The sequence below is a fragment of the Brassica napus genome, chromosome C2, assembly GCF_020379485.1.
Source record: "Brassica napus cultivar Da-Ae chromosome C2, Da-Ae, whole genome shotgun sequence".
In the NCBI taxonomy this organism is placed as follows: domain Eukaryota; kingdom Viridiplantae; phylum Streptophyta; class Magnoliopsida; order Brassicales; family Brassicaceae; genus Brassica; species Brassica napus.
This window is the reverse complement of record NC_063445.1, coordinates 48,257,898-48,280,222: the sequence shown is the minus strand read 5'-3', so window position 1 is coordinate 48,280,222 and position 22,325 is coordinate 48,257,898. Positions and strand designations below refer to the sequence as shown.

The window sequence follows — 22,325 nt, the reverse complement described above, 5'->3', positions numbered from 1 at the left end:
ATATTTCTTATTATTTATTTTTATACTAATATTTTTATGTCTTTTTTTTTACATCAATCATCTACAAACTCATGTTGACTCTGTAAACCAAACCGATAACTTTGTCCATGTGAACGACGAAAGAGGTTTGTTTCCTAGCACGGCGTGCTAAGCTATCCGCCTTTTGATTTTTTGTCTGAGGTACATGAAGGATCTCTAAGTTTAGAAAGCTTCTTTTCAGCAGTTTAATGTCTTCCTGATAATTGTCAAACGCTGGCCATTCTTTTGGTTCCGAAACCATCTTTATCAATTGAGAATAATCTGTCGCAAATGTGACCTGAAATTACCGTAAATTCTTCATGCATTCCATTGCCCATATTAGCGCTTCTACCTCCGAATGAAGAAGTGAAAGACTTGCCCGGACATTCCATGCCCCTAGCAATCCATCAAAACCAGCTAAAGTGATGTACCAGCCTTGTCCTCAGAATTGTTCCTTATCTTTCCATGGGCAATCTATGAAACACCATTTTCCTAGTAATGTTGGTACAATTCTTTCATGTACTTGATTTGCAACCCTCTGATTATTTGTTACATGTGCCTCCGTCCAAAGTGTTGATTCTAATTCCGGTAGTTTAAGCGTATCTCTTGGATCAACATCCAAATTGCTAAAAACTTTGTTGTTTCGAACTTTCCAAATATACCATAATATCCACGCAAATTGGTGATCCTCCATTTTTGGATTAACTCTCCAAAAAAGATGATCCATATTTTTATGTCTTATAGTCTATATTTACTAATTATTTATTTTACTATACATTTTTCAGATAGATGTTTAATTTAGTTTTTCCAGTTCTAATATTGTATATTTACTTATTTTGTATTTTTCCTTATACTGTATATTTACTTATTCTAATATTACGGTAAATGTTTAATATAATACTTGTATTTCTTATATAGTATATTTACTTATTATTTATTTTACTATATATTTTTTCAGAGATATGTTTAATTTAGTCTTTTCATTTCTTAATTGTATTTTACCTTTTTTTTCTTATACTATAAATTTACTTATTCTAATTTTCTTGTTTTTATAGCAAATGATAATATTATGATAGATGTTTAATGTGATAAAAAATATTATCTTATATTCTATGCTTATTTTTCTTATATTGTATATTTACTTACAAAAATATTTGAAAATAATAAAATGTTAAACTATACATTTTCATATAGACTTTTAATGTAGATTTTTTATTTCTTATATTGTATATTTATTTATCTAATTGTTTTGTTTTATATCAAATCATAATATTACGATAGATGTTTAATGTAATATTTCTATTTCTTATATTATATATTTATTTATTATTTACATTATTATATATTTTCAGATAAAGGTTTAATGTATTTTTTGTATTTTTATATTGTATATTTACTTATCATTTATTTTTCTTATATTTTATATTTACTTATTCTAATATTATAATTGATGTTTAGTGTAATATTTTTATAATGTAAATTTACTTTTATTTATTTAACTTTACATTTTTCATATATATGTTTAATTTAGTTTTTTCTTTTTTTATATTGTGTATTTACTTAATGTTTATCTTTTCTTATTTTTTATTTTTATATCAATGATAATACTACGATATATATTTAATGTAATATTTTTATTTATTATATTGTATATTTACTTATTATTTATTTTTTCCTTATATTGTATATTTACTTATTATTGTTTAATGCACTATTTCTATTTCTTATATTGTTTATTTACTTATTATATATTTTTCCTTATATTACAAATTTACTTATTATTTATTTTCTATTATTTAAATAATAATGTCACATGTCATATTTTGAGAGAATTTTTTCACTGATGTGGATGCTTTATGGAGCCTCAAAAAGTTCATTTTATTAGTATAGTTTTTCCATTTTTTATATTGTGTATTTACTTAATGTTTATCTTTTCTTATTTTTTATTTTTATATCAATGATAATATTACGATATATATTTAATGTAATATTTTTATTTCTTATATACTATATTTACTTATTATTTATTTTTCTTATCTTTTATATTTATTTATTCTATTAATAAGATAATGTTTAATACGATAATGTTTAGTATAATATTTGGATTTCTTATATTTTGTATTTAGTTATTATTTTATAGATGTTTAATTAAGTTTTCCATTTCTCAATTGTATATTTACTTATTCTAATTTTTTTTTGTTTTTATATCAAATGATAATATTATGATAGATGTTTAATGTAATATTTCTATTTATTATATTGTATATTTACTTATTATTTATTTTTTTTATATTGTATATTTACTTATTATATATATTTTCTTATATTGCAAATTTACTTATTATTTATTTTCTATTTTTTAAATAATAATGCCACATGTCATATTTCGGGAGAATTTTTTTCGCTGATGTGGACGCTCTACGGAGCCTCAAAAGGTCCCTTTTATTAGTATAGATTATGTTATAAAACATGTTAATCTTTAATTGTGTATAACATTAATACATTTCATGTTTAAAACTATATAAAACACACAAATAAATTATATAAACTTAATATAGTGTAACTTTCATAAAATTATGAATATAAATGATATTTATAAAATTTTAGATCAAATAAATTAAGAAAAAATATCAAAAAAAAATAGATTAGTCGGCCGCCTAGACGGCTAGGCGGTTATTTAGGTGGTCTAGACGGAAAAAATCGGATATCCGATTTTTTTAACCAATTTGGCATAAATCGAGGCGGAAGAATGATGCGTAGCGCCCAGGCAACCGATTTTTAGAACAGGGGTTATATCATATATATATATTACATGATTATGTATTCTTCTCTCAAGTGTAATTTAACCTGCTAGTTCGTTGTTAAATAAACATTTTTGTTCAAAGAAAATTTGTACTAATTATATGATGCATAATAAACTTATATGTATAAATCAGTGATTCCTAGCTTTATGGAAATCAACGAAAAAGGCAGAAAATAAATTATAGAAGAGGTTCTTAAAATTAAAAGGATATATAGTTAAACCCATCTACTAATAATAATTATCTTTGCTTCCGAGACATGACAAAAGTTTCCAAAATAGAATTCCGAGTATCCCAACATTTACTAAATGCAAACAACTGTTATTTTTCATGAAAATGTTTTTCTTCAGCTTCCTAAAACCAAAAACTAGAATCCACCACGAGGAAGAGGAGCCATAATAATCACCACCGTTGGAGGAGCTGGTGGGAGTGGTGGAGGAGTCAGAACCATAAACCTGTAGTTTTTCTGACTCTTGAGAAGTTCAACAACCTCCACAATGTCATCTCCAGCGTCTCCCACGTCTCCCAAGGCTAGCAACCCCACCGATGGTTCTGGATTCTCACCTGACCACGAAACTATGTCTTCCAAGATTTTCGTCATCTTCTCACGTTTCTCTCCTGAAACCATACGCATGTAAATAGATTTTTTGAAAATAATTTTTTTTTAAAAGCGTAATTTAATTAAGCAGTTTATGTTCGTTCACCTGAGTGAAAATGATTGAGCTTGATGTCGGAGGATTGAAAGTCAAGACCGGTCAAATCACCATAAATCTGGATCGAGACAGGACCACGGTGACCCTTATGCAACAGACTCTGTCTCATCCTCTGTAAGACCCCAGCGGCATTGAGTTCATCGGGGATACCGCATTCGTCAAAGTCCCAGAACACTCCTGTCGCATTCGCTGACCAAAAAAACACACAGATGCAGTTATTACACGTACGGCGGACACAGCAAACAACAAACACAGCAAACAACAAACACATATACTCTCAAGACAGAAAGGAGAAACCTTCCGATACGTGAATACTTTAATTATCAGTAACATATGACATTTTCTATTTTTTCAAGTCTCTTGTTTTGTTTTGTATTTTTAAACCATCATAGAAATCAAACCAGAACTATAAAGTTGAAGACTTTGTGGGAGAACTTACTGTCGTAAGGTGCGGAGAACAAATCCATCGTTTTTTTTTTACTAGCAAAGGTTGAAACTTTAGGGTTTTTTTGAGGATGAACGACGACGATAACCCTCGACGTCCCTCTCTCTTTTATAGCAACTTAACATGATGAACCCTTTAATCTTGTGACATTTGTCGAGCATCAGTACGTTTCGAGTGAACCGAGTCTCCCCAAGTCTGTTTTGTCGTCTTCCATTCCGTAGTACATTGTTTGCTTTTAGGAAGCTGCTAGACTATTTTCTCTCAAGCTTTTCGCTTTGCTCTTATATCATCTTCTTTCTGTGGAAAGAGCCGATGCTGCTTGGGCTTTGATTGTTGAATCTATTTGGGCCTACCTTGGAACTGGGCCGACTTTTCTTTAGATAGCAAAGGAGATCTACTTCAACTTTAATTGTATGCTTAAAAATCATCTCAACCTAATTAATCATATACACTAAGTAAGCCCAAATGTAGTTATATGACGACGATGGACCGTCCATTTTTAGTGGCTGACTCCAGCTTGTTTGCATTGGCAGATTGCTTTAGATGTATATTGTAAAATGGTTATGAGAGCTATTGAAATGAATATAAATCGTACTTCTTGACTAGACAATTGGGGTGATTTTGCAACTCTTAGAAATGAAACCACTCTATCGATCTTAAATTTTAAGTAATGATTTGGAATATAAACCGGTTTAAACTAAGAATTTGAAGTAAAGCAAACTGAAACTTAAACCTTAGCACAGAACATCTGTAAGAAAACGACATCACATCTCTCCACCGTTGCTTTGCGTCTAAGTTAGTTTAGCTTCTGCATAATTTTCCTCAACAAATTCATACGCATTTATATATAAGTATATAACAATATCACAGTTGCGGACTAAAGAGTGCATCATCAAATGTGTATCATGTATATACATTACATGATTTATATATTCTCTCAGGTGTAATTTCATCGACTAGTACTACAAATTTTCCCACAAACTACTGTTAATTATTTTGATATGGCAACCTCTGTTGGCCACGTTATCAAAATTTAGGATTTTGTAAACCAATACAACCAGTTGCTCAAAAAAGGTAAAACCAATACAACCAGAAGAGGAGAAAGTCTTAACCCACATTTGACAATATATGCTACAAAGTACAAATAAAGAACCATTATAATAAAAAAAGAACAAAGATTTTGCTGAATTACTCATCATTATAAAAATATTTGCGGAGAAGTGTATATCAAAGAGTACAATAGAATCCCACTAAACGCTACCTGCGAAATATTTATTATCCCACTAAACTCAATGTGCCGGTTACGGTTGAATCATTCTCTCTCTCAATCGCACTCTACATAGAACTGTTTGTCATGATGCATTGACCTCGGAGTTGCATTGTTTCTCTCTGTTACAGCGTCTTCTCTCCAGAACATGCTAGCGCAGCGTCTTACCTCACCATAAATCCAATAAAATTACAAATATTCACATGCGAAAGACCACTTCACAGCAGAAATATCTCCAAATTATTTATATAAAGCAACAATTTCGTCAACGACCCCGCGTAAACGTACCTAGTTATGAAAATAATGCAGTCAGAGTTGTAGTCAGGTGCTAACTCGTGATGACATGTACATATACGCGAGAAACAAAATTCTAAAAATAAAATGGTAAAAGAGAGAAAAAAAAGTTTTCTAGAAATATATGAATGTTAAATGTTAGAACTGTTAGTCAAATTTATATAGATAGCTAGGGCACATTCGGCAACGGACACCTTAATTTAGGAGCATTATGTATATATATAGGCTGAGAGTCAGTCGTTGTGGTTCAGAAACGAAACATGCCCATAACTCTTATTACATTTTCAGAGTTTTTTGCCATTTGCATCAGGAGTTGTAGTGGATTCGATCTACGGATGCTAAAGTTATTCACAACCTCGTTATTTAACATGAACGTTGAATATTAGTGATAGTTGTTGGCTCGCTGCACTTCTCATCATATGATTATATATGACGATTGCTATTTAGTTTGTTTATTTTCCTGACTGGTTGGCATTTTACAAGGATCGAAAATAGGTTGAATTGACTTCATTTAACAAAAAGAAAAAAAGAAGCTATGATTAAGTCTTCTTCCCTCAAAGTAACGGAATTTCCATTAAAGCCTAATGACGGAAAAATGGAGATGCGGGGTATCGATCCCCGTACCTCTCGCATGCTAAGCGAGCGCTCTACCATCTGAGCTACATCCCCAATTATTTATATGTTACAGTTTAATCAATTTATCAAGTCCTAATACATTTTTCGGTTTCATTATAAACATAAGAATGATGCTTCCATTTCCATTGTTCCATAGTAGAAATTTTTTGGTGTGAGTTCCGTAGTAGAAATCGAAGATGAAAAACCCCAGTGGCAGGCAGTGAGTATTGAAGTTAGGAGATGGGCTTTTCTGGATCTGGGAGCTAGAGTGAAAGGAGGTATTATTGAGTGAAATATTTAATGTGGATAACTTTCTAAACTTTGTTAACTTTAGGGTTTTTGTTGCAATTAAAAGAAACTTGCCGCGTTTGCGGTACTATTATTATAGAGATCCATCGAGACGGTGCAAAACGGCGTTTTAGGATTTAACTTGGTGGCGACAAAGAAGATCGGAGGAGGATCAGCGTAGAACTAACAAAATCTTGTGAAGAGAGAAAAGATGGAAGGAGGAGGAGAAGAAGAAGTGAGCATCAAAGAGTTGGCTTCGAACCTCACTACCTACAAAGAGCAGCTCCAACAGGTGTGAATAACCATTTCTTTTGCAGGGCTTTTGAGATTATTGAATGAAGGATGCTTGAGAATTGGTGAAGAGGAATTGAGAATTAGGAAGGATGGTTAGTTTAGGGATTCGATGTTTGAAAAAATGTGCAGTTCGATCCCCATTGGCCACCACCAGATGATTTAATATTGCACTCCTGGCCCCATAGAATAATCAGTTGACCGACACTGTGGAAATCACTCAGCGTTGTGTTTGGAATGGATTGATTCTGACTGATTGTTTAATTATGTTCCTGTGATTGTTCCGTTTTGATGGATGATGATGATGCTATATTGCTTATCTTCTGGATGATCTTATTGAATTTACAGTCTTTTGGTTTCCAGGTGAGGCAGCTTTTGTCTGAAGACCCTAGAAACTCGGAATATGCAGATATGGAAAAGGAGCTTAAAGAGGTGATAGATACATCCTTATGATTCTGTTAGTTTCAGAATTCTTAGTTTTGTGTGATCAAATTTTTTACATCTTTGTTTGTCCATGTCTTTTGCTAGTCGTGAGTGAGAATGTCATTGATCTGTATGTCTCCAGATTTTTTTCATATCGTGCCCTTTTATGTTTCTAGGAACAATGCTCTCTTGGAAGCTGAAAGACTAGCTGAAGCTACCAAGAATGCACTCAAAAGAAAGATTGAGCAAGCTGCGAGTTCTGATTATCAATCCAAAACTCTACCTGCAAAGCTTAAAATCGATCCTAATGATCCCGAGGATGTGGTAAGTCAAAAAGATGATTGGTTATTCGTTTCTTTTTTCACACTTTTGTTATAGTCCTAAAGGTCGTGCTCACTTGTGTTTCAGAAAATTGCAAAGCGGAGGAAGATACATGCGTTCAAGTCAAAGGCGAGGCAGGAGCAGCTAGAGGTTGCACAGAATACTTGGCAGCAGTTTCAGACAACTAAAAAGGTAGGGTTCTATACAGGGAGGAAGAAAGAGAGTATATTCAAATCCCCAGAGGATCCGTTTGGAAAAGTGGGTGTGATTGGAAGTGGTAAAGGTTTGACAGATTTTCAGAAGCGAGAGAAGCATCTTCATCTCAAGTCTGGTAATGCTGAGGGCATTGATGAGTAAGAGGGATTTTATGTTTTCCAAGGATTTTCAGGTACTTAGAAACAATGTCTCCATGTTCCATCCCATGGATAATACGACAAAATTAGTGTTGGTGTTGGACTATTTGCTATTCTGGCAATTTAGGCCATGCTCATTTACATGCTACTTGCAACTCTGCCCATCGTAAGTCATTAGTATTTAATATTTCTGTGATTAACAAACGAGATTTAGTCTATGATAGATAATCCTTTCATCATGTCCAAGCTCTGAGAAACTAGCTTGCGCACTCTCTCACTCCTTGAGAGGCCAAGAGGAGTATTTTTCAAAAAAAAATCAGAAGTATGAAAACACAATACTACTGTCAGCCATTGAAAGACAAATAAAGCAAGGCTATTAAATCCCTCATATTGTCACAAAATTAAAAATTTGAGAAGAAATGTGAAAGTAATGTCCAAGGATTTTCAGACTAGTAATAACATGCCAAAGTTGCATCTCTTTATTTGAAAGTAATGTGATCCTCGATATTTCTTTCCATGCGCTGACGCTTGGAACTAGTTGATAATCACAATGCACTACTGATCGCACACTAGTCATATTGGTAAAAAGTTTATTTGAACTAAAGTTTTATTTTTTTGAACAAACTATGTTGTATAATAGGCTACATGCTATTAGAGACTTAGTCTATGATCAGTGTTTTTAAAACGGACACGGTGGTTAGACGAGACGGTCACATAGCCGGCTATATTGGATCTAAGTTAATGAACCAAATGAAAACTATTAAAATTATCAGAAAAATTGAAACCGATGAAAGAAATTAGTTAATATTTCTATTGTTTTATATTTACTATAATTATTTTCAAATTAATATATATATATATATATATATAAGATTCAAACTATATTGAACCATGATCTAACAATTATCCGATTTAGTTTCCAATCGAATATTAAAAACATTTTCTATAATTAGAGATGTTGTGATGGGTAAGATAATTTTATCTAACTGAAACAGAGATGAACCTGCTAAAAAAAACTAAACAAAATGACACGAAAAAACCGTGTACCAATAAAATAATCTAAACAAAACTCTATAAGTTTAGGATAATCGGCAAGTAGATATTTTTTTTTTATATTTTAAATGTATTTATTTTAACTAAATTTATTTATAATTTGCTGAATGTTTAATTTCAAATCATGTTTCCTTTACATAATTTTGTTAATTTTAATGTGTTTGGTCCTTTAAATTTGTGGTGCCATTAATTAATTATTATTCAAAAATGCTCATGATGTCTTCTCTAATTTATAGAAACTGAAGATACAACTTATGTTTAATTCAACTTATGCATGATTCAACAACTAATTCAAAAATCAAAATCATCTACCTTAACGACGACAACATATACAATGTATGTAGTAATTACGAGGAAACATGAATATAACGAGGAAATATTACGAGGAAATATATTCCTCGTAAATTTACGAGAATATTATTACGATTTTGCGACAAAACTGAATTTCATCGTAAAGTCATAGTAAAGTTACAAGGAAAATGTTTTGTGGTAATTTACATGTAAATTTACGTCGATTTTACGAGGAAAGAGAAAATTCATTGTAAAGTCCTTGTAACTTTACAAGGCCTTTACGACGAAACATGTTACCATTAATTTTTGTGAAAACATGTTTTAAGCAAGCTTTACCAAACTGATACCCTCGGTTTAGAGATTTTGGAATAACTTGATTAGCTGCTATCAAAGTTACACCTCGTGGACGAATAGTTACTGGAGAAGAATCATCTTTGCAAGAAGAAGTGTATATCACTGAAGTCAAAGTATCTGAACAACAAACTGATGACATCCTTCTTATTGATCTGGATAACCGTCAATTTGAAGATCTTTTCGTTGATATGACGGATGAAGAAGGTGAAGAAGAGTTCGATGCAAGCGATGATGATCATTGTATTGATATTGATGAAAACTCGAATGATTCAGGATGATGTAATATATGTTTTAAATATTTTTTAAAAAATATATAAATCAGTTTAAGACTTAATGCAAGTGTATATTTTTTATTATAATAATTATTTGTTGGCTTTTAAGGATTTAATTGGAGTTTAGGGTTTAAGAGAAAATAATATAAAGGGGAGAATGGGGTAAAAGGGATATGATATCGATGTTATAGGTAAGAGACTTTGGGGTTTAGGGATTTGATTTTCAAGGATTCAGATATATTCCTAGTAAATTCGTCGTAATGGAAAACACGGACCTGGTATCTTCCTTGTAATACATGTGTCCTTGTAAATTCGTTGTAATCATTTCCTTGTAAATTCGTTGTAAAAATTTCCTTGTAAATTCGTTGTAATCATTTCCTTGTAAATTCGTTGTAAAGATTTCCTTGTAAATTCGTTGTAATGCTTTCTTGCAAATTCGTTGTAACTCTAAAAACGCGGGTCTGGTAGATTCGTCATAATACTGTGTCCTTGTAAATTCGTTGTAATGCTTTCTTTGTAAATTTGTAGTAATGCTTTCCTTTTGAATTCGTTGTAACTTTACAAAGATTTTTTTTTACGAAACATGTTACCATTATTTTTGGTGAAAATGTGTTTAAGCTGTTTTACCAAACTGATTTCGTTGTAAGCATTCTCAAGCCAAGCAACTTAACTTCATTTGATACTCTCGTTTTAAAGATTACGGAATAATCTGATTATTTGCTATCAAGTGGTTGTTTGATTATAGTACTTATAACTTGCGTTTTAAGGATTCAATTGGAGTTTAGGGTTTAAGAAAAAATGGGATAAAGAATGTGATGTGGTAAAAGGGTATGGTGTAAATAGATAAGTGATTTTGGGGTTTAGGGATTTGATTTTTGGGGTTTCAGATATAGTCCTAGTAAATTCGTCGCAATAGAAAATACATGGGCCTGGTAGATTCCTCGTAATACATGTGTCCTTGTAAATTCGTTGTAATGCTTTCCTTGTAATTTCATTGTAAAGCTTTCTTTGTAAAGTCGTTGTAAAGTTTTCCTTGTAAGTTCGTCGTAAATATTCTTTGTAAATTCGTTGTGACACTAAAAACGTGGACCTGGTAGATTCTTCGTAACACTAAAAACGCGGGCCTGGTAGATTCCTCGTAAAATTATGACAACTTTACGAGGAATGTTGTTTTCTTATATAAACTCGAAACATGAATGTGGAATGCCTCCTTCATTCCTCTCAAACCACTCCTGTCCTTCTCTCAAAGGTATGTTTTTTTAATATTAATTTAGGTTTAGGTTGTTAGTTTAGGTGGTTAGTTTAGGTAATTAGTTTAGGTGATTAGTTTAGGTAATTAGATTAGGTGGTTAGTTTAGGTGGTAATTTTAGGTAACAAAAATATATTCAAATATTAGATTGAAGTATTTAAACGACTGATTAGATTTTAAAAAAAAATTTAAATATATTTTAATTTCTTATAATTTTATGTAATTAATTATATTATTATGTTTCTTTTTTCAAGGTGGCTCCTAAAATGATGGAACTGGCGGTAGGAATAAGCTTCATCAATGAAGCCACAAGGACGACTTCATCCTACTCTTCGAGATGGAACCCATAGATGAAGTACGAGACTCTCCAGATGAAGTACAAGACTCTCCAGGAAGAAACACCTCCAACAACTACTTCGACGGCGTCATCCCTTAGCTTTTTATTTTTCAATTTTTTTGTTTTCTATTATTAATTTGAATATTATTTTATGACATTTATATATTAAAAAAAATTATTAATTTTCAATATTTTATTTTATAATTTATATATCTTGAATATTTCATAATATTATAATAATATGACAATGAGATGTAATTTTCTTATAATGTTTACAAAGACGTACTTGTAAAATCCTCGTAATATTTACAAGAAATTTACTAGGAAATACTTGTAAACTTTTCGTAAATATTATAAGGAATTTACATCAAAAGACTTGTAAATTCGTCGTAAATTGTACAAGTACTTAAAGACGACTTTACAAGGAAACTATACGAGTCTTTTACGATGAAGCGTAACTACGAAATTACAACAAAATACTCTCTTTCGCTTTTACAACGAATTTATTTCGTCGTAAATGTTACGTAGAAGTTACGACGAATCTTGCATTACGACGGGCATTTTACAACGAAACGCTATACCTTGTTAATTCATTGTAACCCTTCTATTACAACGAATTAACAAGGAATATGACCCTTGTAATAAATATGTTTTCTTGTAGTGTAAACGTCGTAGACTCTTTCGGGATATGCTTCTTAAAAGACTGTGGAACTGTCTGATAAAAAGTCATAAAGGTTCAAATATCACCAGTCAGAAATTTGTGTTGTACTGCTTACTTTGTTGAGTGTTTGTAATCAATCTAACCACAAAGTTGAGGCCTGACTTGTTTATGATGAACTCAAAATTTGGAACACCATTCTTCACTCTCACTCCATCTCTCTTGACCTTCTTCATCTTTGACATAGTCATGAGTTTAACACATGATAACAATTTACAGACTAATTATATTCAAATTCTTCAAAACAACAAAATCATAAACTTATATTCTAGAATTACTTGTTGTGGTCGTTGTATCCTTGTTTTCATAAAAATATTCATCAATGATACCTAAAATATAATATGTAGATAAATAAAAGTTCATATATGAAATAAAAAAATACAATATCAAAACTAAAAATTTACCTTCAAATTCGGTAAACTTCTTTACCAATTTCGAATACAAAGCACTGACTGGATATTTTTTGGACATTTTTCGGAAGGAGTACATAATTTAGATCATCTTCTATGACAATTTAGTAAGAAACTCATATGAAGTTGATGTTGCTGAAGAGGTCGAAGAAGCATGCCAAAACTTGGCTCCATACTCTTCATAAAGTGTTTTCAGATTCTTTTTAACAACTTCAACTTTTTTCCCAACAGTTTCCGGATCCACTTTATCATAAGATGTTCTCGGATCCAGCTATGTCATAAAAATTCAACAGCACTACAAGTTAAATTGATAAATACTAATCAACTAAAAGGCAATCATCCCTCTATATGATGTCACATTATCTATGCATGACCTATTTAACTTTAACTTGTCATAATAATGATTGTTAGTATTATATAGGTCAAACAAAGACTCAAAGTAGCTAAACAAAGGAAAACAACTTAACATAGTGATATGTGTTTCTACTTAGAAAAAAATAAAACCTTAATCAAGTAAATAACTGACGAGTAACAAGTTCGTGACTAGAAACTCGAGATACTACTTCAGACAAGAACAAATATATCAACCCGTAAATGACATTTCTACTTAGCTTTCAAAGAATCAAACTACCAACCAAAACTTGAGAGGACTTTAAATAAACCAAAGAACCACTAACTAAAGCTTGAGAGAATTGTAAGTGAAGTAGCCTTGTAAGTGAAGCAGTCTTCTCGAACCACCAACCAAGCTTGAGAAGACTTAACCAGAATGTATTATTGTGTTTGAACCTATCAAAGCAAAGTATTTGACATGAGATTAGCACAATAAGAAAATTCAGAAAACCAATCAAATAAAAATCATTAAAGATGCTCAAGTGGGAAACTGATGAACAACAAGAAGTTCAAAACTCAAAGCAAGACCTAAATGGTTTCAAAATGAGACTCGATAAATCATGAAAAAAGCGTTTCAAAGTTAAACTCGACAAATCAATCAACCCATAACAACCCATTTCTTAGTTCTCATCAAAACACATAGAACAGAAACAACAAGATCTAAATCGAAAAAAACCTATCAAAAGAGAAAATTTGATCTTACAAATGAAACCACAATCCTGGAAACTTCTTTGTTGGAAAACTAAAAACCCTTATCACCAGTATATATCTGAATCGTCCCCCATCTTCGATTTTTAGGTTTAAAAGTTTCAAAAAAGAAAAGAGACAAGATTTAGGTTAAAAATAAGGGTTTTTTGTAGAATTGACCTATAACTTAAATTCAAACACAAAACTAACCTCCTTTTTATTTGAAAATTGGTTTTGCCCTATTCACCCCACAAGTTCATATAATTTACGAAAATGCCATCAATTTTTTTTTTCTTTTTTTTCGAAAATGACATTTTTACTCTCTCACCCTCATCATCTTCAAGTAATTACAAGATTGCCATTGTCATCAATACCACAACCACCATGAACAACCAATTTGAAGCTCTTAATGCTCCCAAATTCGATTTACCCTTCTTCTTTTTCCATTCTTGTGAACTAAACACAACATATCTCTCACTTTCTCTCCACAATGAGCTAAAAAAACCCAAGATTTTGATTCTAAATTTTTTATGATTCATAGAGTCATAGAAGCTAACGATTCTGGGTGGGTTACTTTCGTTTGTGATTCTGTGTGCTTGGAGAAGCCTTATGTATGCTAAAGAACTTATCTCACCAATTTAAGGTATGACATCGAGTTTTTTTCCAGATCTGTTCGTCAGACGACTTACTTGGGAAGTCGTCTGGCTGTAGACAACTTACCTGGAAGTCGTCTGGTCAACGCAGAGGTTATTTTTGCAATTGACTTTGAAATCTGTAACCTGAGACGACTGAAAGTTAAGTCGTCTGTTTTTGTTTGGTTTCAAAAAAATTTCCAAAGAACCTAGACGACTTACATTTCAGTCGTCATATGTTAGTTTTGCATTTGACTGGATAATTTCAGAAGTTTGACTTCCCCAGACGACTTACATTTCAGTCGTCTGGCGAAAATTAAAATAATAATATTTTTTTAAAAGTAGACGACTTACAGTTAAGTCGTCATAGGTTAGTTTTGCAATTGAAAAAAAAAAATTCAAAATTTAATTATACACAGACGACTTATACTTCAGTCGTCCACGAGATGACTTACTTGTAAGTCGTCCAGGATTTTTTTCTGAGATTCTGGTCAAACCTCGTAAATCCTGGACGACTTACATTTCAGTCGTCTCGTGGACGACTGAATTATAAGTCGTCTGTATATAATTAAATCTTGAAGTTTTTTTTTCAATTGCAAAACTAACCTATGACGACTTAACTGTAAGTCGTCTACTTTTAAAAAAATATTATTATTTTAATTTTCACTAGACGACTGAAATGTAAGTCGTCCAGAAAAGTCAAACTTCTGAAATTATCCAGTCAAATGCAAAACTAACCTATGACGACTGAAATGTAAGTCGTCTAGCTTTTTTGGAGTTTTTTTTTAGCCAAACAATAGTAGACGACTTATTTTTCAGTCGTCCGAAATAACAGATTTCAAAGTCAATTGCAAAAATAACCTCTGTGTTGACCAGACGACGTATAGTTTAGTCGTCTGGACAACTTAGATTGAAGTCGTCCGCGTCTTCTCCGCTAGTTTTTAAGTCTTCTACGTTAGTTTTTGAATAACTTATATTTTTAAGAGTGATAAGTAACTTCAAGATATGTAAAACTCATATTTACAAAATATGTTCTCTCCCTTAGTTTTACTAAATTTGACTAAGTTTTTCAATGCAAACTTATAATAAAATATGATATGCTTTGACTAGTTACTATTGTTTGTTTCCATCTCTTAAGTATTATTGTTATAGACAATAATGATGACTATTGTTATGAGTTGGAAGAAGGGTTAAAATACTTCTTAAAATGTTGTATCAATATAAAGCTACCAACATTCTTGTTTATTAAGATGAGAAAAAGGCCATTGGAGTTTATTATTGTATATGAGAGATCCAAAGATAAGAAAAAGGCTACTGAAGTCTATTATTTCATTGATTTGTAAATGTGTAAACACATTGTTAGCACATTTAATACATCTTGGAAAACATTATTACTGATTTTACAAAAAATTCACAACTAAAAGAGTAGACATGCAATTCACAAAACAAACCACAAATAAAACTATTATAGATCATTCCTCTACAAAGACAAGCTTGGATTCCACTAGAGTAGACAAGACCACACAACTTTTAAGAAGTCCAGACGACTTCTAAGAAGTCCAGACACTTCCAAGAAGTTCAGACGACTTTGTCAGAAGACTTTTAGGAAGTTCAGACGACTTCCAGACGACTTTACAGGAAGTCCAGACGACTAAACTATACGTCTGAAAAACCTGCATATTAAATCCAGATCTGAAAAACATGCATATCCAAAAACGTTCAAATGGCTTAAAAACAGAAAAAATGAGTGAAAGATTAGATAAATCTACCTTTACAAAACACACAAAAATACATATCTAAAAATAATAGATCTACCTTTAAATTAGTGAAAGATGAGTACCATCTAATTAAAAACCTGCAAAAAAGATAGATTAGTAAGAAAGACATGAGACAAAACTGAAAAATTCATATAAAGTTTGGTGTTTTCAAGTCAAAGAGATTGGAGTGGGTTTGGAGAGTTTTAGTTTGGGAAAAAAGTAAGAACTTTATACAACAAGAAGTTACCAAATGAAGAAAAATCAGACATAAGAACTTACCAAAACGCTCAGATCTATTATGAAAGGGAGACTTCGTCAGAAGACTTCCATGAAGTTCAGACGACTTCCTGGAAGTCCAGACGACTTCCTGGAAGTCCAGACGACTTCCTGGAAGTCCAGACGACTTCCTGGAAGTCCAGACGACTTTTTTAGAAGACTTCCAAGAAGTCCAGACGACTTCCAGACGACTTCCAGACGACTAACAGGTAAGTCGTCCAAGAAGTCTTCCAGATCTGAAAAACATGCATATCAAATCCAGATCTGAAAAACCTGCATATCCAAAAACGTTCAAATGACTTAAAAAAAGAGAAAATGAGTGGAAGATTAGATAAATCTACATTTATAGAACACACAAAAATACATATCTAAAATTAATAGATTTACCTTTAAATTAATGGAATATGAGTACCATTTGATTAAAAACCTGTAAAAGAGATAGATTAGTAAGAAATACATGAGACAAAACTGAAAAATTCATATAAAGTTTGGTGCTTTCAAGTCAAAGAGATTAGAGAGAGGTCGGAGAGTTTTAGAATGATGAACATTTCATTTTTGTTGCAGCCATTTGAGAGGAGGAGAGAGAATGTGTAAATTTTTCTTTATATAGGGAGACAAAAAATCCAATTAGATTAAATATTTTTTACTCAGACGACTTCCTGGACGACTTACATTTCAGTCGTCTGGTGAAGAAATTAAAACAGACGACTTATGTAAGTCGTCCAGAAGAGTTTAATATTTTTAGCGGGAAATTAAATATTTTTAGCGGGAAACTAAAATAGAAGACTTTCCAGACGACTTACAAGTAAGTCGTCTGGTTTAAATTATTTAAGCGGGAAAATAATTTTTTAAAAAATTTTAGGCGGGAATATTTGGACGACTTACATGTAAGTCATCTGTTTTAATTTCTTCACCAGACGACTGAAATGTAAGTCGTCCGAGTAAATTATTCAACAGACGACTAAAATATACGTCGTCCGAGTAAATTATTCAACAGACGACTGAAATATAAGTCGTCCACACCCTAAACATAACCTCTAAACTTAATTATCTAATTAAAGACTTCATAAAATCAATTCAAACTTGAAAAGTGTTTACTATACACATAAATAAACACATATAGGTGAAAACTAATTTTTGAAAAAAACATTTTAGTTTTCCAAAATCTAACCCTAACAATACATACAATACTACAACATATGTTTGCCAAACTCCTAAACCAAAGTATTTCATGATTCACTACTTCCACTCATCTATCTTCAAAACAAATCAATTTTATCATATCTTAATTTATATCACTTAAAACTGTTTATAATTACTTGATTTTTATTTTTCAAGCATCAAAATATTTTTTTACAAGATTTATAAATTATTTTTAAAATAAACCGGTACCAGACGACTTACACTTCAGTCGTCCAGACGACTTCCAACATCTCAGACGACTCAGACGATTTACTAGGGCTATATTCGTAAAAATGGCTTCTGTTTTTTTGTTTGGTCACAAGGGGCTGAGCTGTAATTTCACTAGGCTTTTAGGTTAGTTTTGCATTTGATTCAAGATTGGGTATAAGTTTGAGGTTAAAATCAAGTTGTGGGTTAGTTTTGGCAAAAACTCCTAAAAATAAACACATCTGTTCTATTTAATAATATACATATATATTTTTAAACTTAAGGTACCTAAAATCCGAAAGGATAAACTCGATAGAGTAATTTATAAATTGGGAACCGCCCGAATTATACCCCATGAATTTTGAAACCTAAAAAATACAAGTTTTGGGTTTAAAAATTTAAGTGGATTACCCAATGAATTTTGGGTAATTGCAGTGTATAGCCATGAAAAGAAAGATAATTGCAGTGAACAAAGAAGCAGCGCGTAATCATTGTAATTGCAGTGTATACCCCCTACCTCTATCTCTGCACCTATTTATGACAATGAGATATGCTGCACCTATAACTAAGAGAATCTGTAATAATGACACTAAAGAGAGATTCTTTACGCCACCTAAAAACATGGCCGCAAAAGGTTTTCCTTGACCATTATTTCCCAAAAAGTTCAACTCCTATCTATATCCCTCTCTCTGAATCTGACATTATTTAAAGATGCTTCCATGAAATTTTTTTCTGATCATTGAGTCTTGTGCTCCATTCTTAGTGGCTTTCTCAAGTTTTATCTGTTTTTTGCTCACTGTAAAGAATTACCAAAGAATATGTCTCTGTTTTGATTAGATTCACTTCTTTTGTTTAGGATTTTAGAAACCATTATGGGTTTTTGCTTTCTACAACAATTCATTATATAAAGTCTTTGCCTTTTCAAGTTAGATCTTGTTCTAAATCACGGGTCAGTTGAGACTGTTCACATTTCTCTCCATCCTCAAGTTTGGTTTTACATTTCAAAGTTTGGATTTTTTTCCTTCTTAAAGCTTCTTTTATTTCTTTTATGCAGAAACAAATGCATGGTTTATGTCTCATTTGGAGAATGACGCATACCCAAGAATCTCATCAACTTTACTCTATTAGGACATTCTTTGGAAGTTATGTTGCTGCTAAGTTTGGTTTTACATTTCAAAGTTGGTACCTGTCACAAAAGAGTCAATTCTTGTGAACTAGCTTGTTTAACATCATTGCGTAACTGCTTTCATTGGTTTGTTCTTCTCATTATCCTTTAATCTTTTTGCTTTTAGAATTAAATTCTTAATGTAGACCTTACATTGAAAAAACCATGCAGAACATAGCACACTATGAATTAGAGAATTTCATGTTCAAGACTTTACATTCCTTTGAAACAGAAACTGTTTTGTCTGAAAGTTCAAGAATGCTACGAGGTTGTTAATTACTGATTATGATGGGAACGGCAACACAAAGAAGCTTGGAAACATACTGACGATTTTGGATCCAGAAGACTCAATCGTGGTCACAAAGTCATTTTGCAACTTGCTTAGCTTGGCTAATCTATTAACTAGGAAATTTTATCCGGATAACTAGCCAGTTATATCCAGATTGACGATGTGATATCCCATTAATATTCACAAGTATATATTACTTCATCTTTTATATTTATTTAACTTGAACCTATAATGGATTATCCGGTACTAATATGCATTCCACATCAGTGGTGGATGCAGAATCATATTTAGATAGGGCAGAACATTTTATTTCATTACGTTTCATTGTAGGATTATAAAAAAATTCTTAAATTAAAAGTAATTACTGAAGGAAAATAAAAACTAGTTGGGGGCACGTGACCCCATTCCTCATCACTTGCGTCCGCCACTGTTCCACATTAGAGATACATACACCATGTTCTGGTTATTACTGTCACACTTCGATTATCTATGTATTATTCGGTTTTATACACATTCACAATACAAATACATAACTTTGGATATTTACATTTTAATCGAGGTTATCTTTTTAGTATCCAAATTATTTTGGATAGGTGGAAAAGCATATTAAATAACCAGATAGGATACTGTATTCAGAAAATCATAAATTTAAAAGATATGTGACATAAGAATCCTTCGTTATTTTTTATGATGCACGAATTTTTGCCAACCAAATTATATTTAAAAACTATACATTTTATTAATAGAATATTCTTATCTTACATATCTTTGATATATGTCTGACACACTATATACTAGATCCCATCTAAACATACCCTATAATAATGAGTAGAGGAAAAGGAAAGATTGTAATCTAATAATGGGTAAAAAATGGTCTATTTATCTGAAAATAGATGAAAGCATCAATAATTACGTAGTAGTGCAAAATAAAAATGTACTCCCTCCGTTTTTTTTATATTTGACGCTTTAGGATTGAACACATAGATTAAGAAACATTTAATTTTCTAAACAAAAACATCATTAATTGTTTACCTAACTACAATTTAACCAATAATAAAATAGAAACTATAATATATCATTGGTTATCTAGCATTAATTAGTAATAAATTTTACATAGAAAATTGAAAACATCAAATAATTTGGAACAAAAAAATTCCTCTAAAACGTCAAATATAAAAAAAAGCGGAGGGAGTATTTAGTTATACAAATACACCATGTATTTTGTGTAATAAATCATTTTTACCCTTGCACACAACCGATATAACCGGTTAGTAAATGATTTACATTAAATAATTAGTTATTTCAAAATTAAATCCTGTCCATTCAATATTCACACATAACACTAAAGACAATTTTTAAATTTGGAAAGTGGATCAGTTTCTTTTCAGAAAGGGATTGTTGATGAAATTGTTTTTGTTGACTGTGACGGGCTGCAGTGAATAATAGAGCATCGAAGACTTGTGTGGCGAGTGACAAGAATTTGAGAAGTAAGAGACAAGACACAAGTGGCAACAGACGAGAGTACTCACGCAGCGTAGCGAGAGACGTATGATATTCTGGGCTTCCAGAATCGAGTTCAGCGAGGAAGAGGGTACAACTCCTGATGGCGAGTTGAAGTCGCAGTTTTGGATTCGAGTTTGACGACGCATATTAGAGGAGGATACTTCACATCGTAAGTTTTTTGGTACTCTTAAATTTTCCGAATTTTCATTCATCTATCGTTGCATGTCGGAATCTGATTTTGTAAAGTAAAGTAATCAAAAGTTTGAATTTTTCTGTTTATAAGAAAATGTTAATTATATTCTATTTGCAAGTTAGTAGTTGACTGTGTATATAAATGGAAAAGACTCGATGAAGATAACTATGTGAACTTCTATTGCTTTGTTTGTATATATATACTACATATATTGGTAAATAAAGTAGTGCATATGTTATCTGCATAGTATATAAACGTTATAGTGGTGGACGGCGATGTTATATATAAATGGAATAGTACATATGTCTGTACGTATAGTATAAGAATTGTTATGTTAATAATATAGTATATGTTATGGACGTGGTTTTCAGTTTAATGATTTTGTGATTTATGAACCTAATCGGGTTATGAATGCTACATAATTGATAATCATAATCTAATAGATATTGTTCTGCAGCTCTGGTGGTGAGGACTAATCACACTAGGCCGGTGAGTTTTTGTCAGTGTGTCAGAAAAGGAGAGAAGATGTAAACGATGACTCGTCAACTATACTATATCCAGTGAAAGAAGTTATTGAATAGTATATGTTCTTCGCCGTGTTTATTAGTATATATTTGTAGTTTGTATCTTATTTATTATCTTATTTATTAAAGCTAACCATTAATATTTAATTGGACGGGTTATTCGAAACATAGTTTGAGCTAGTTGAATGGTAACGAGTTAATAATTATTTCAACCACGGTTGGAAAGAGTTGATAATGACACCGTCCTCCTCTCCTCCACCTTGCCATCCATAGTCTCCTTACCTCTTTTAATGGTCAATGTAATATTTTTGTTATATTCTATTTGACGAATGTAAAATAGAATGTGATTTTATAGTGAATAAGTATATGTTATGTTTTGGAAGTTGTATCATTGATATGAAAATTAGTTCATGCGTTAACCACACCGACACAAGTGATTACAAACTCAATTTTATCATTTTATTAACCACTCTCACATAAATGATTTTAGTTCGCAAGTCTATTTTACTTTCCATTTTATATAGTATAATTTAATATTGCAAATTATTATATACTATTTTAGATTTTAAGTTTATTTAAAATATTATAAATATATATTATAGTCTATATTTAAGTTTGGGATTTAAAGTTTAGTATTTAGAGGTTGGGTGATGTTTAGTATTTAGGGATTGTGAAAGGGGAGAGGGTTTATAATCATATACTTTGGTGATATGTAATAAAATTCTGTGTGGATGACTCCTCTTTCTTTCATGTGGAATGAATATATATATATATATATACATATATATATATATATATATAATATTATAGTTTATATTTGGGTTTAGGTTTAGTGATCAGAATTTAGGATTTAGGACTAAGTATTCAAAGATTGATGTCGAAGTAATATTTAGTATTTGGAAAATGTGAATGAGTTATAATCCCCTGTATATTATTTGAAAAGCATTACAACTTCTTTTTGTAACCACATGTCATCACTAGGATGATTCTTAGAATCATTAGAGAA

At 31.4% G+C, this 22,325-nt stretch overlaps 2 protein-coding genes, 1 long non-coding RNA gene and 1 other non-coding gene across 5 annotated transcripts; 2 read left to right on the top strand and 2 right to left on the bottom strand.

Moving 5' to 3' along the window:
• Positions 1 to 2,352: 2,352 nt before the first annotated feature.
• LOC106441895 lies at positions 2,353 to 5,728 on the bottom strand. Its single transcript, XM_022696721.2, has 2 exons — positions 3,524 to 5,728; positions 2,353 to 3,437 (listed from the first exon to the last, which is right to left on the bottom strand). The coding sequence occupies exons 1-2, from the start codon at positions 3,801 to 3,803 to the stop codon at positions 3,187 to 3,189; spliced, it is 531 nt and encodes a 176-aa protein (XP_022552442.1). The 5' UTR covers positions 3,804 to 5,728; the 3' UTR covers positions 2,353 to 3,186.
• A 406-nt stretch (positions 5,729 to 6,134) lies between these two features.
• Positions 6,135 to 6,207, bottom strand: TRNAA-AGC. The gene has a single exon. It is a non-coding gene; the product is annotated as a tRNA-Ala (tRNA).
• Positions 6,208 to 6,296: 89 nt separating this feature from the next.
• LOC106443629 lies at positions 6,297 to 8,068 on the top strand. 2 transcript variants are annotated; one of them, XM_048747757.1, is made up of 5 exons: positions 6,297 to 6,431; positions 6,542 to 6,733; positions 7,096 to 7,164; positions 7,332 to 7,479; positions 7,564 to 8,068. In XM_048747757.1, the coding sequence occupies exons 3-5, from the start codon at positions 7,136 to 7,138 to the stop codon at positions 7,831 to 7,833; spliced, it is 447 nt and encodes a 148-aa protein (XP_048603714.1). In that variant the 5' UTR covers positions 6,297 to 6,431; positions 6,542 to 6,733; positions 7,096 to 7,135; the 3' UTR covers positions 7,834 to 8,068. The 2 variants fall into 2 exon arrangements, with proteins under 2 accessions (XP_048603714.1, XP_022551274.1); XM_022695553.2 differs by lacking the exon at positions 6,297 to 6,431 and having other exon boundaries at positions 6,441 to 6,733.
• A 9,709-nt stretch (positions 8,069 to 17,777) lies between these two features.
• LOC111202695 lies at positions 17,778 to 19,345 on the top strand. The gene is made up of 2 exons (XR_007319675.1): positions 17,778 to 18,897; positions 18,982 to 19,345. It is a non-coding gene; the product is annotated as an uncharacterized LOC111202695 (long non-coding RNA).
• The last annotated feature ends 2,980 nt before the right edge of the window (positions 19,346 to 22,325 follow it).